This window comes from Cicer arietinum, chromosome 3 (assembly GCF_000331145.2).
Source record: "Cicer arietinum cultivar CDC Frontier isolate Library 1 chromosome 3, Cicar.CDCFrontier_v2.0, whole genome shotgun sequence".
NCBI lineage: Eukaryota > Viridiplantae > Streptophyta > Magnoliopsida > Fabales > Fabaceae > Cicer > Cicer arietinum.
The window spans coordinates 1,904,238-1,919,518 of NC_021162.2; the positions used below are offsets into that span (position 1 = coordinate 1,904,238).

The following is a 15,281-nucleotide window of genomic DNA, read 5'->3' on the forward strand; positions in this document are numbered from 1 at the left end:
TAGGTTGAGACATACACCTGAAATGAAACACAATGGATTAATTGTTGAGGCACTTGAGAAATGGGGTGCAAATTTGTCTAAATATCAAGCATATAGAGCCAAAGTAAGAGTCATATAAATGATTCAATGTGCTCAAAGAGAGCAATGTGCACCCTTGGGAATATATGTTGATGAACTAAGGAGATCAAATCCAAACTCTACAACTAATATTAAGTGTGGTATGTCTTGTGTTGGACTAGTTTTTGAGAGAATATATGTATGTTTGGAGACTTGTAAGGTTGCATTTGCTAATACATGTAGACCTTTAATTGGGTTGGATGCATGTTTCTTGAAGGGAGACTATGGTGGCCAGTTAATAGCTACAATAAGTAAAGATGAACAAGAAACAAGAAACTCGTGGCAATGGTTTATGGATCTTTTACCGGATGACCTCAACAATATTCAACATATGCAATATGCACTCATTTCAGATCAACAAAAGGTATGTATGCCTTCATTTATGAATCTTTTTTATATTTGTCAATTTATTTAGTTTTCTTAAGAATTGATTAATATCTAACAACTTTTTATGAATTGATTTTAGGGATTGGTACCGGCTATTACCAACATTAATTCCCATGTGGAACAAATATTATGTGTTAAACACTTATATGGAAATTGAAAGAAAAAAATATCTTGGAGGACATATGAAATAACTTCTTTGGTTGGCATCAAAGACTACAGTGGTCTAGGATTGGGAGAAAACAATGCAAAAAATTAAGGCAATCAATGAAGATTCTTGGAAAGACATGATGCAACTCTCACCTTCTATGTGGACTAAGTCTGCATTTCACATTGATACACAATGTGACCTCCAAGTAAACAACATGTGTGATACTTTCAAGATCGTTGTATTGGACTATAGAGATAAACATATCATAACATTACTTGAAGGTTTGAAACATTACACTACAATAAGGATTGTCAAACAAAAAGAGTTCATGCTACGATATAGATACAATAATATCCTAAGATTTAACAAATATTGGAAAAGACAAAAAAAAAAAAAAAAACAAAAACTGTTGGGGGTTGGTCTCCAACTTGGCATGCAAATGATGATTTTAACTTGCTTAGTGTCACAAATGGTATAAACACTTATACAATGAATCTACACACAAAAACTTACGTTTGTCGTATGTGGGATTTGACCGACATCCTATGTTGTCATGCACTTGTTTGTATATGGCACAAAAAAGTTGATCTAGAATTGTACATTTCACCTTATTACATGTATAAAATCTGATTTTAACTATATATTGGTTTAGTTCCTTTTAAATCTGATTCAATTGTACATTTCACCTTATATGGCACAAAAAAGTTGATCTAGTATACATTACACTTTGACACGATTACACAATGACATTACACAATGACATTACAATTTAAATTCTAAACACCCTAAATCACATTATTCCAAAATACCATTAATCTAATCCTTTTAATTACTTAAACATTACAATAACCAAAAGAATGATCAATAGCCATGAAAGTGCCAAAAACCCCATATTAGTTTCATCTTCAACTTCAGTTCATCATCATACTTCTTTGTCACATTGTCTCTCTTATTGAATTCATCAATCATTTTCATTAGAGACATAATAACTTCTTTTGCTCGTTCTATCATGGGCTCATCAAACCAATAAAAGAAATTACAAGTTTTTTTATCCTGTAATTGAAACAACATAATAAAAAAGGGCTAAATCTTCGTTCAATGAATTTTAATAATCGTAAAACAATAGAGCAAAAAAATTTATAAAATCTTGATGAGGAAATCAATACACCTTTTTTTTTTCTTTCTTTCTTTCATTTTTTTTTTCATTTATACTCTTTTTTTTTTCTCTCATCTAGAGGAAATCAATACACAACACCAATTTTTTTTCTTTTGAATTAAAAAATCTTAACTGCAGTTTTTGTCCTTTTATTTTTATGATATACAATCTAGATACATTAATTATTTATATATCATTTATTAAATTATAAATATGAAAAAAAAATTGAAATTGAAAGTTAAATTTGTACGATGTTCCATATTATGGGTGTTGATCATTCTATGTTATCGTATCATATGACATATTATTTAATGCATATCACATTGCTATTTTTTAATCAAAAAATCATATGAAGAAACCAAAATTGTATTTTGAAATAAAAAATCAATTTTGTGAATTAATAAAGAGAAGACTAAAACTGTAATCAAATCAATTAAAAAAGAAATAAGGTATTTTTCTTTAATAATAAATAATGTAAATTCAAGTTTATTACACTACATTATTTCTAAATTTTTGCATAAAAAATTACTATTACATGTGTATAATCACAAAGAAAAGTCTAGAAAATAGGTACAATTTTGAGTAAGATTTTTATACTTATAGGTTACAACAATTCTTTAACCAAACTTTTTTAATTGGCAAAAATATGTCAATAAAGAGTTTAAGATTTTCTCTACCTTAAACTAGGAGACCCTTATCTCATCTTAATTTTTTTAATAAAAAAATATCTCAATAATATTTAATTAATTATTTAAAAAATAAACATTATGCATAACAAACAATAGTACTGAACTGTGTATATTTAACACTAAAAATAACATAGTAATATTAGTAGATGGAAAAATAAAAAATTCGAAAAGATATTTATGGGTTTTAGACAGCATTATAGTTTGACCCATGAAAAACAGTTAAAAAAAAAAAAATTTATTTAAAAGAAAAAAAGAAATTGTGGATACGTCGCCGTTTTGATTATATATATTATTAAAAAAAACAAGTCTGAAAACCCTGAACCCTCCTCCTCTTCCTTTTCGCTCTCCCTTCCGTCGAACCAACCTCCATACTGTGGCAGTGATATTTTTGTAACTCTCTGAAAAAATAATTAATAAATTGAATTCAATTAGGTTTAAAAATGGGTTTATCTTCGAAGAAATCTAAAATAATGCAAAAAAGTGACAGTGATTCGGATGATTACTTCGATGATGATGACGATATGTCCTACAAAGAGGTAACCGCTAACCGTTCATCCATTGTTTCAATTTTTCTTTTTTTGATTTTTGCTTACTTTGGCCTCTGATTTTTTTTTTGTGAGTTTGTGATTAATGATGTTTTTTTTTTTCTTCTGATGATGTAGGTCAATGATGATAGCGAGGAGGAAGTGAAGGAAGATGAAGAAGAAGAAGAGGATGAGGGAAGAGATGAAGAAGAAGAAGAAGAAGAAGAAGATAGGACTGAAGAGCAAAATGGATGGCAAAATGATGAGATGGAACAGCTTGAGAAAGAGTATAGGGATCTTCATCACCAGGAGATGTGAGATTCCAATTCATACACTTTATTTTGTTTATATTGTGGATGTCATTTTAATTTATATTGCAAGATAGTTATCGGTGTTACCAAATAACTATAACGTAGCGGAATTGAAGCAAATTGCTATTGCTATTCAATGTGTTAGTTAGTATGAAGTGTTGTTTTATAGCAGCTACAGTGACACTACTGCATTGTAGTGTTTGGAAATCGAACAAACAACTATTTTTTGCAATTGGTGATTGATGACATGACAAGCTATGGAACACTTACACAAACACCGACAAGCTGTGTAATGTGTAATAATTTAAGAAAATAGAAGTGATTGACGGTAACTACATGTGTCGGTGTCAAGCACCAAACGTGCTTTTAACCTGAAGTTTCGGTGCTACATAGCTAACAAGTGCTAGAAACCGTTTGGGATATGCCTCTAGGATAGCTTATGAAATTGCTTACATCATATATCAAAATAATTTGACTTTATTTATCCTTTGTTATATCAATAATATATAAGCAATTGTATGATAGGTGCTTATAACATAGACGCCTAATTAATGCTTATCCAAATAGGACCTTTATTTATATTGCTAACTAGTACTACTAGATTCATAGTTGCATTTGCAAATACAAGGTAAGACTACCTACAATTTATGCACCACCTACACTTTAGATTGAAGGTGTGTTTGGTGTCTGACATATGTCAGTATCACCGACACATGTGTGTGTATTACGTTACTATCTTGGACCTGTTTCAGTTGAAGCCTTTGTGTCTGGTTTAATAATTTACTTGTTTCACTGGTTCTACTTGTGTTATATGGTTAATTGGCAATAGATATATATTCCTACTAAAATACTATGCATATGTTAATATGTTTATTTTCTGCTACTACTACTAGGTACTATCTAATTTGAATCATACCCTTGAAGGCTTGGAGTTGGACTATCTAATCAGTGAAAATTTAGTTGATTGTTATGATTGTTGTTGTTATTCTAAATGTCTTGTATTACTTACCATTAATACTGTTTATTTGACCGAGATTTCTTGCTTCTGTTAATACTGTGCATTGCACAAGATCTGCACGATATTGCTTTCGTATTGATGTGAGAAGTCTGGTTTGCTACCAACCTGATGGCTCATGAATCATCGTACTAACTGTTATGTAGTTCTTTCTATGGAAGAATCGATTTACAGTGAACTTATTGTATTATTCCCCTTGCTTAACCTATGAGATGTCGTGGATTTTGAAATGAGAAATTTATCTTTCTTACCTCAGAAACACTTTGAAGAACTTGAAGCATCATAAGGATGAAGATCTCCTAAAAGGACAAGCTGTGAAAAGCCAGAAGGTGTGCTTTCTGTTTTAATGTGGAGATGACTTTTGTGTTTAGTGATTGTTTGTCACTTATTTAATCTAATCTTCTGTTTTCTCCTTTGCTTTATATCATAGTACAATGAACCCAGATATAGATGTTGTCACTTATAGTATTATTTAGTGGTTTCTATTATGAATTTGTTATAATATCATCAAAATTTGTTTTGATTGAAGGCCCTCTGGTACAAAATTCTTGAGCTCAGATTCCTACTTCAGAAACCGTTCTCAAGTTCAAATAGGCTGCCCCAGGTAATTATTTTCCTACCCCATTTTTGTGATTTAACGTCATTTACTATTTTATCGTATCTAAATGGCATGGTGAAACATGGTAAATATCTGCAGGAATCAATAAAAGCTTCATTCTGTGAATCAGATGAGACAGTTAGAGCTGCATATGCAGATTTGATTACTTCTTCCAAGGAGACCTTAGATTCTATATTGGAACTTCAAGAGGTGTGGTTTTAAAAATAGCTTCTCATCTAAGTTGAATGAGATATTGCATCTCTATTTTTCAAAAGCTCTCTCTTTTAACTTGTTTGTAAACATCTATAACCTTATAAGTATTTTTTGTAAGTAAAGAACCATAAACATATTCTAATTGAGAAGCTCCCATAAGCTAGAAATTAATTCAAACCAGGCCTATGTCTTGTCAAATGAAGACTATAAAGTCAGTATTTTGTTATATTGATATTAATATGTTTGATCTTGTTCAATTTTATTAGTCACCGATTCTGTCTATATGTAAAAAATTATCAGTTGCTGATCTTTTTTCTTGTTCCAGGCTCTGATTGCAAAGAATCCATCAGTTACCCAAGCCATCAATGGTGATTTCTTCTTGTTCTTATTTCCCATTCTGGTTTCTTGTAGATTTTTCTGTCTTGTTAGTTGTTATCCTTTGTGCTCCATTGACACCTCTGGGAGTGGGGCATGATTGTCAAACGTTGGGAGTGGGACATGACTATCAGGGAAGAAGAATTGTAGGAAAAGTTATCTTACTATCTACCTAATCTATACCGTGTAGCATGTACTTCGTTGCAATAATTAATGGAAGGGGTTTCCTCCATTTGGTAGATTATTTTTCTTTCTTGGCCCAAATATTACACGTTACTGTGATTGAAAGTAGATGGATATATATATGAAACCTAACAAGAAGAGTCCACCAATATCTCTTTTCTGGTTTTAAAAAATCTTTAATTTATTTGAGATATATATTGCAAGTTTAAGCCAGTTTGTTGTTGTTTTGGTGTTAATAATTTTCTCATTTGAACAATAATACTTGTTATGCTGTCATTTTTAATAAAATAAAATTATGTATGATATACATGCTCTTCTTTTTTGTGTAGAACTGTGGATCATTATCATGATATCATTTATAATCAAATAAATTTAAGTGTTATCTGTATGCTTTTATGCACCCCTTTGTGTGTATGCATTTACAAAATTTTCTTAAATCTCAATGCCTTAAGTGCTGCTTGAGGTGTGGATTCATATAATAAATGTTTGCCATGTAAAGGACTGGCAAAGTATTCTCTATGTAGGCTAAATGATTCATATAATAATTGTTTGGCAGAGTGGAGAACTGGTCAAGTGTTCTTCATGTAGGCCTCTAGTTAACTGTAATTTGTAGCTCAAAATATGATAAATTCTGTATCTATTTTACTTCTTTCTATTTACTGCTGGCACACATGGAAATAATACTCTCCAAACTTGCCTTTGTTAGATTTCCAAAAAAAAAATACTTGCCTTTGATAGATTTCCAAAAAAAAAAAAACTTGCCTTTGACCTCTCTAAGAAATCTTCTTGAAAACATTGATTTGTGCCGGAGATAATAATGTTCTAATGTTACTTTCAACTTCCAAAGTAACCAAATTTGTCTTTCTTTTAATAAACTCTAAGAACCTTGTTGAAAACATTGATTTGTGCCGGAGATGGTAATGTTCTAGTGTGACTTTCAACTTCTAAAGTAACCAAAATTTCCTTTCTTTTAATAAAGGTTCAGAAAGGTCATCGAAAGCTTCAGAAGTTTCTAATCATTTGGATGACAGTCTTGATCAAGAGTGGTCACAGATTTCCCAGATGCACAACAGGTATTTTTATAACCTTCTTAGTGCACTATTCTTGTGCTAGGCATTCATTTTCTCGAGACATTGCAGCGTTGAGACTTGACTCTTATAGCTTTTGTTTCATGAACCTTATCTTCGCGTTGATTATGCTTGAAACTTCAAACAGCAACTTTTGTACTTTGGCTGCATTTCTATCTTAAACATGTGTTGTTCTTCATTTTGCATGTCTGCTTGGCTGATGTGTTCATTGTTGTATCTTGCAGCATAGCATCTTTCAGAGACAAGTCAATCAACAAATGGCAGAGGATGACACAAGTGACAACTGGTGCTGCTGCAATTAAAGGCAAATTGCATGCTTTTAATCAGGTGAGGTTCTGTGACTGGACAGGGAATTCTACAATTTCTACTATGTGACAGATTATTTTACTCCTAATTTGTTGTCCTGTTGTAGGATATCAGCAATCAAGTTGCAGCTTATATGAGAGATCCCAGTAGAATGATCAAGCAGATGCAACTGAGAAGATCAACTGTTAATATACTTGGATCAGTAAGTCAATCTTAGTTGTTTCTAAACAGCAAGAAGCTGATTTAATTACCTTTGTCATTGACACTTACTTGCATATCTCTTCAGGTTGCAGAGGTCAATGATAGCTCTAATGAAGCGGTAAACTTTATACATTACTAGTGTTTGATTGTTGTTTTGTAAGACCTAATGTGCTAGATATTCAACAAGTAATATCTTTTTGTCAGATGATAGCATGTCGCTCAGCCTTAGGTCTTGAATTATAACCTCAGTATTTTATGGTATAGAATGAGGAGTATACATATAAGGTACAGTATGATCACAACTAAATTCCATTTTTTGAATTTTACTCTGCTCAGGTAACACATATTGACGGCGATCCTGAACTGCTGGACGATTCTGAATTTTATCAGCAGTTATTGAAAGAATTTTTCGAGACAGTTGATCCTTCATCATCTGGTAAACAATTTCTTTTTGGCTGATTAATTTTAGACGAGTGTTAACAAAAACACTCCCTCTAACACTCTTTTCAATACTGACTCTCTTATGGTGAAATATATATGTAGGTCTAACCACGTTGGAAATAGGTCCTACATAAAATAGTGGGATCCACATAAATTTCACCCAATAAGAGTATTTAAAAGAGTGTTAGAATGAGTGTTGCTATAACTTGTTTTTTTTTATAATTTTATTCTAATAATGTTTTTACTTCTAATATCATTGGACTAGTTTGGGCTTTTATTTTTCATGATCATTAAGTGAATAGATGTGCTATACAGCTATACTGATACCGATACATATAAATAATAAAAGTTATATAGATGTATCATAAATTTATATAGATCTATACTGATACTGATGCTATCATTATTTTTCATATTTCATCATCTTGTCAGAGTAAACAAGTTTTAAGAACTAATTTTATGTTGTCATAAAACAGTAAAAATGATTGGACGTCTATGTAAAATTTGTTTATAATTCGAGAGTATAGCTATTAAACTATACACTATAACACTATTATAACATTTGGACTGTTAAATAGTAAAAGGATGTATTAATTATCAGAAAATTTTCTCGTTGTATTACTTTTTTCAAACAGTCAGCTCTATATTTTCAAAGGCTGGAATTTACTTATGCTCATTTTTCCACCATAATATATTTGTCATTACCTCTCTTGAAATAAGACTATTTCCATTTTCTCATTTTCGGCTATTTTCATTTGAATAGAGAAAGCATTCTATGCTTTGAAAAGAATGCAAACCAAAAAACGCAAAATTGTTGATCGTCGTGCCTCAAAAAGTCGCAAGATAAGGTACACAATGATCCCAATTAATTTCCTTTTTCTACCATTATCATATATACCTTGCATTGAAGAACTGAATAAGTTTTTGAATGACTTGTTATTGAAGGTATAATGTTCATGAAAAGATAGTTAACTTTATGGCTCCTAAACCTGCAAATCTTCCTCCCATGGCTCCAATGCTATTTGAGGATCTGTTTGGATTAAAAACTCAAAGATCATCTGCTGCAGCCTCATAATCATGGTTGCCTGACAGACATAGTTTTGCCCTATTACTTAGTATATGTTGTACTAATTAGTTTACAACATGATGTTGATTATTGAGTAATTCAACTTTTCTCCTTGCCAGCCAATTTTGGTGTAATCTATTTGGAAATAGACTTGTAAAACATACAATTTTCACAATTTTTATTTAGGGATCTTTCTTAATATTGTTCCATGAAAAGATATCTTATTCTTCCTAGTTTTTTTTTCTTTTTGCCTTAATCCATTGGTTTTGCAGGGGAGTGAAGCTAGAGAAGTTCAAAGTTTGATTTTGAAAATAAGTAAAGTCTAGTTAACGACTATTTCAATCAGAGATAACAATCAGAGATAACGCTAATTAAACAATTTGATCTTAGTTAAACACATTAATAATTTGTCTGACTACTTGATTATGAATGAAGTTTGACCAAGTCAAGTATTTGAGTGACATCGCAATATAGTATGACTTCGCCATTAGTATGACTTTGCCATGAAAAACCAAGTCAATAAATTGATTTACATGGACCAAACTAATATCACTTTTGCATCCCACACCTCTCGTTTTGCTTCCCACACTCCTAATTTTTTTGTAAATCCCAAATATCCGAAATATCCTTTCCTCTTTATTCACTTAACCACTCATTTCTATCTTCATCATCTTCATCTTCATTAACCTAACACTTTCCATCTTCTTCAATATTCTTCATCTTCTTCAATATTCTTCATCTTCTTCAATCATTTTGATACATTTCATCTTCAATAATCTTGAATCATTTTCAACATCATCATTATAGTGATTCAACTCAACTAGGTATGTATGTTGTTGTGTTTTGTAGTTTCAATTTTTTTCTTTCAAAATCTGGGTTTCGTACGTCACGTACGTTTACGTGAAATGAATTCACGTAGCTGATAAAATTACGAAAATACAGATGCTACGTGATTTAGGTTTACGTAAACGTACGTGATTTAAGATTGCGTACATCAATGGAGTTTAAGAATTCATATGAGCTACGTGAACTGAGTTAACGTATGTGTACTTGAACTCAGTTCACGTAGCAAATACGTGAATTGAATTTAAGTACACATACGTGAACTCAGTTCATGTGAAGATCAGTTTTTTGAAACATATGAGTCATACGTGAACTGAGTTCACGTATGTGTACTTAAATTCAATTCACGTATTTGCTACGTGAACTCAGTTCACGTAATGCTGCACAAATTTGGAATTTTTTTTTTTTGTTTATTGGGTTTAGGATTCAATGTTGAAGATGATTGAAGATGGCAAAAATGATTCAATGTTGAAGATGATTGAAGATGAATGTGTTAGGTTAATGAAGATGAAGAAGAAGATAGAAATGATTGGTTAATTGAATAAAGAGGGAATGGTAGTTTGAGTATTTTGAATTTACAAAAAAATTGAAGGGTGTGGGAAGCAAAATAAGGGATGTGGGAAGTAAAAGGGAACTAATATTTGACATGGAAAACTAATGTCCAAGTCCAACAAACCCAATACATGTACCTACACTTGTCTGTATATAGAAAAATCAAAAAACAATTGTTAGAAAAGTTTCTACAAACCCATAACCACCCACACATAGTGAATTATCCAAATCAGAAGCACCACGATGAAGTGAATTATCTTTAGTTGTTACTAGGTAGTCTATCATTTAAAAAGTCTTGAAGCGAGCAAAAATACCTTTAATTGGACCACAAATCACACCAAAACGATGATGTTTGACCATTACCCAATAACCTTCAAAATTGGTAAAAAAACTAGTTATCAAACCCATTATCCAACTCTTCTCCACCGCCACCACATCACCCACCAAACCGAGATTTTTCTATGATCCTACAAATACTCCGAAAAGTCATGTTCATTGGCCATCACTTTAAACCAAAAACTTCACGAAGACGTAGAGTAACCACGATCACCCCAAAAAATTTATTTTTAATTTATTTATATGAGACATTTTATTTGTCACAATAATTTTTTTTAAAAAAATACTATTACTTTTACTTTATTCAAAAAAGACATTTTAGTTATAATTTTGTCAACAATAATTCATCTATTTGATATATTAGAACAACAATATTTTAATTCCATCGAAACATTCGTCTTTATCTTCTATATATTTGTGTGGATGAGTATAGGATGGCGTTATCAAAATCAAATGTAGAATTGTGATTAACGTATAATTTGGAGGAAACTTCAGATGAATTTGATTGAAGATATGGGAGTAGTTAAATTTTATATAAAAAAATATTTATGTTTAAAAAATTGAAAAATGAATAATGATTAATTGTGATAAAGTGTAAAAACCAAATTATATAAGTATATAGAATAATTGTGGTTTAATATATGTTAATGGATGATGAAAGGTAGTACTTTGTAACATATCAAGATTGATCTACAAAAGCCGTGTGAAAACCAAGAACGATCTTGCTTTGAACACTTAGTGGAAAATCTCACAATTGTGAGGACTTGACGTAACTCGTGATGGGTGAATCCGAATATATCTCTGTGTGATATATTTTCTCTTGTCTCTATTTACTTTTTATCTTCTAATCAGTTTTCATGTGGATAAGTTAAAATTGTGTGTTTTCATTAACCAATAACGTTGTTCGTTTATAACCAAGATTAATCTTGAGTTAAATATTTTTAGTTTTAACAGGAACTTTTAAAATGGGACAATTTCAATTTAAACACCCTTCCTTGTAATTGATATTGTTATTTCAATATTCATCTTTTTTGTTTAATATTTGTTTGTTTGATTTGAAATTTTTTGTTTAATATTTATGTGTTTGATTTGAAATATTTGTATCGTAGATTTTCTCTGTAATGTTCTTTACACTGAATATTTTGGAGTCTATAAAAACTAGAATTGAGGAAAATACTCAAGATTAGGTATGCTAGTTCAAATCAAAGAAAATAAGACATTTACGATGTCAAATAAAATAATTAGTCTTTTATTATGTAGTTATTTTACTCAGCTAATTCTACTCCTTTCCCAGAAGAAGTTTGGATGGTGAAGAAAAATGAAAATAAGAAGTTGAGACAAAAGTTCGCGGTGAAAAAAAAAATATAGGATAAATGAATTAAATTCGATAATTCTATATATTTCATAATTCATTATGTACTTTCTAGCTTAAATAATTTGTTCGTAAACTGTTCCTCGACCTCACATATATATAGCTTATTTAAAAATTTATCCGATTAACCTCGACCTCACATTGAATTTATTTGTAGTTCTCATGTAAAGTTTAGAATTTTCCGTAACACTAATAAGATGATATAAATATTAAAAAAATCATATAAAATACTAAAATAAAATTTTAAATGATGGCTTTTAAATTGCTATATATATATATATATATTATTTTGAGTTTATATATGTGAACTTACATTCTTTTTTCAATTGAGTAATTTGATCTTAACTAATATCAACATGTATTAGTATTAATATTACTTCCAAAAAAATCAAGTCTTGTTCAAAGTTTTGCATGTGATATATGGCGTTTGCTAATTTAATGAAACAAAACCAAACCCACAAACCACGAAAATTAAAAAACGGTAAATTCAAATTAGTTGTTTTTAGCAACACAAATTGGAAAACAACAAAGAAAAAACAAAAGTTCATACTAAACACACTTTCTGATGCACAAGATCAGTTGTTAGCTGCAAGTGCAGAGCATACTAAATTTGCAGAATTTAGAGAAGAATACGATAAGGAAAAACGGAATATGATTAAAACATACTAACAAATACTTACAATGGAATCTTGTTTTGAAAACTGAAAACGAAAATACAAAATAAAAATATAGGAGACACTCAAGAAACTCTCAAGATTTCTAACAGAAGTTATCTTGCTGTATTCCACTCTGCCTTGAACTGAAGACAAGCCTTGCTTATATAGGGAAAGGGTCCTGCTGTACAGCTTTGGTGTAGTGGAGGAAATGATGAGATTTCTTCTGCTTTCGGTGCCACGTTTGGATTCTAGTGTAAATGGCAGACAAGTGCCCGAATCTTTTGCTTTTGCTTTTCAGAAAATATTCGTATTTTCTGATAATAATTTTTTTTTTGTAAGTCTGGAATCGGATACAGGCTAGGTCCGAGACTTAATTACCTTATTTTTGATGAAGTCTATTTTGGGGCTTGACCCAATACATTACATGATAGACTTTTTTTTTTTTAAATGGGCCAAGAGTATTGGGCCGTTACATTCATTTTATGGGTAATAAGATGTCGAACACAGTCGTCTTCATTTTCATTTTCTATTTTGATAGTGTCTTCTGAAGCGTTGTCTGAGGAATGTTTTGATGATTGGGCCTTACTTTTGAGAAGTTGGGCCATGATTTCAAAGTATTCATCCTCGGATTTTGCCGCTGCTAGTTGTGTTTGGGCAAATGACTTTTGGGCCAAGAATTTGGTTGCCATTGGGTCTGGTTTCTTCATTCTTGCCTTTGGAGCCATGTTGACACAACTTGTTTTTTGATACTTGGTGGAATAGAGAATTTTGTCCACCATCTAACTTTGAATCTTCTTACGAGGATTGTTTGAGTTTCTTTTTGATTGATATCAAAATACCAGGCTAATACCCATGGTAGAAAGAATTTTGTAGAGAATAACATTAGGGGGTGAAAAATGTGTTCCCTTTCTGTTGGTTTGTAATGGGTTTTGTATAATTGGAAGCTTTATTGGACTTCCGTTTTCAAGATATCTGGAATGGAGCCGAAGAATTTCCACCAATGAGCAAACCATTGTGGATTTTTTGAAGGTTCCATGGTTAGGTTAAAGAAAAATAGACAAGTATGGCTAAATTTTTGGTTTTGAATGAGAAAAACGTTGTACCAGGCTTGTTGATAGTCCCAGTAATTAAAGGTCCTACAATGGTTCACTGTGGTTTTGAAATCAATTGGGAATTGTTTTGGTGTGTAAAGATTTGATCCCCATTCTGAAGGTGGGATGATTTTGTGGATTTTGGCAGTTGAATAGGCTACAGGGCCTTCTTTTGGATTGTCTTGAATTGTTACAGATCATGTACATTCAAGAATAGATTTATAGTAAGGCTGAGGTTTTGATAAATCATATGGTTTGAAAAACCAGCCTTCTGGAAAAATCTTTGAGATGACTAATTGAGGATTTCTATTATAGAAATGATCCTCGATTGTCCAAATGTTTTGATAATCTGTTTTGACAAAATATTCTGATTTTGGTTTAAAAATAGTAATTTCAGAATCATTTGAAATAATTTTTGAGGTTTCTCCTTGACAGAGTTTTGAAATTATTTTACAGGATGGTTCCTCCTGTAAAGTTTTTGAAATAATTTTTTGAGAAGGGGTTTTTGAAGATTCTCCCCTTTCCTGTCCCGTAAAAGAAGGCAGCTGTATCTGGAGGGATTCAATTTCTTGTTGGAGTTGGTAGAGTTTTGCAATTTTTTGGAGCTGAAGGTTTTCTTCTATTGAGTTTTTTATCTCCTGGAAATTGTCAGGACCAACTATTTGTTGGCTTGCAAACCATTTTTGAATTAGGCTTTGAGCTTCATTTTCTTCGACAGCTTCTACCCAAGATCAGATGGATTTTGCAGATGAGATAGGTTTTGGGGTTTCTTGTGGTTGGTCCTTCTGGACCTCAATTCTTTTGGATTTTCTGGGCATCACTCAAGTCCTGTTTTGTAGAAATTCTCTAGTTAGAAAATCTGGAATTGAGTTTTGATCTCCTTTATTAAATTCAATTTCAAAACCAAAAATGCTAAGAATTGCTTGCCATCTGGCAAAAATTTGTTTTGATGCAATATTTTGAACATCTTTTTGAAAAACTTCTTTTGCAGATTTACATTCAATTCGAAGTAAAAATTTTTGGTTGAGTAAATCGCTTTGAAATTTTGTAATGCACATGACAATTGAAAGAATTTCCTTTTTAATGGTAGAGTAATTCTTTTGGCAATCATTCCAGTGCGCAGATGTAAATTGTACAATGCATTCTTTGTTATTTGTTTTTTGTTTAAGGATACCCCCATATCCTATTTCTGAAGCATCTGTTTCAACAATTTTTTGGGCTGATGGGTCAGCTAAATGTAGGCAAGGTATTTCTTTAACTTGTTTTTTGATTATTTGAATTATTTTGGTATGTTCATCAGTCCATGCGACAAGTTTTTTCTTTAATCTATCGTGGAGAGGTTTTGCTATCCTATTAATGTTAGGACATAAATCTAATATGTAGTTCAAAGATCCTAAAAACCTTTGTAATTGTGTTTTGTCAAGGATTTTGTCAGGAAATTTATCAGCGAAAGATAGAGATCTTTCAATAGGGGTGATAGTACCCCGAGAGATATAATGTCCTAAGAAACGGATTTTTGTTTGAAAAAGAGAAACTTTGGATTTTGAAACAACCAATCCATTTTTCTTAGTAATCATTAAAAATGTTCTAAGATGTTTGAAATGTTGTTCAAT

General features: G+C 31.2%; 1 protein-coding gene across 1 annotated transcript; it reads left to right on the plus strand.

Moving 5' to 3' along the window:
- The first annotated feature begins 2,801 nt into the window (after positions 1–2,801).
- On the plus strand, positions 2,802–9,017 carry LOC101495827 (uncharacterized). The gene is made up of 13 exons (XM_004489119.4): positions 2,802–3,033; positions 3,160–3,335; positions 4,604–4,676; positions 4,877–4,951; positions 5,045–5,155; positions 5,484–5,526; positions 6,696–6,789; positions 7,029–7,131; positions 7,217–7,312; positions 7,397–7,429; positions 7,648–7,747; positions 8,516–8,600; positions 8,698–9,017. Exons 1-13 carry the CDS (start codon positions 2,938–2,940, stop codon positions 8,825–8,827), a joined length of 1,215 nt encoding a protein of 404 aa, XP_004489176.1. The 5' UTR covers positions 2,802–2,937; the 3' UTR covers positions 8,828–9,017.
- The last annotated feature ends 6,264 nt before the right edge of the window (positions 9,018–15,281 follow it).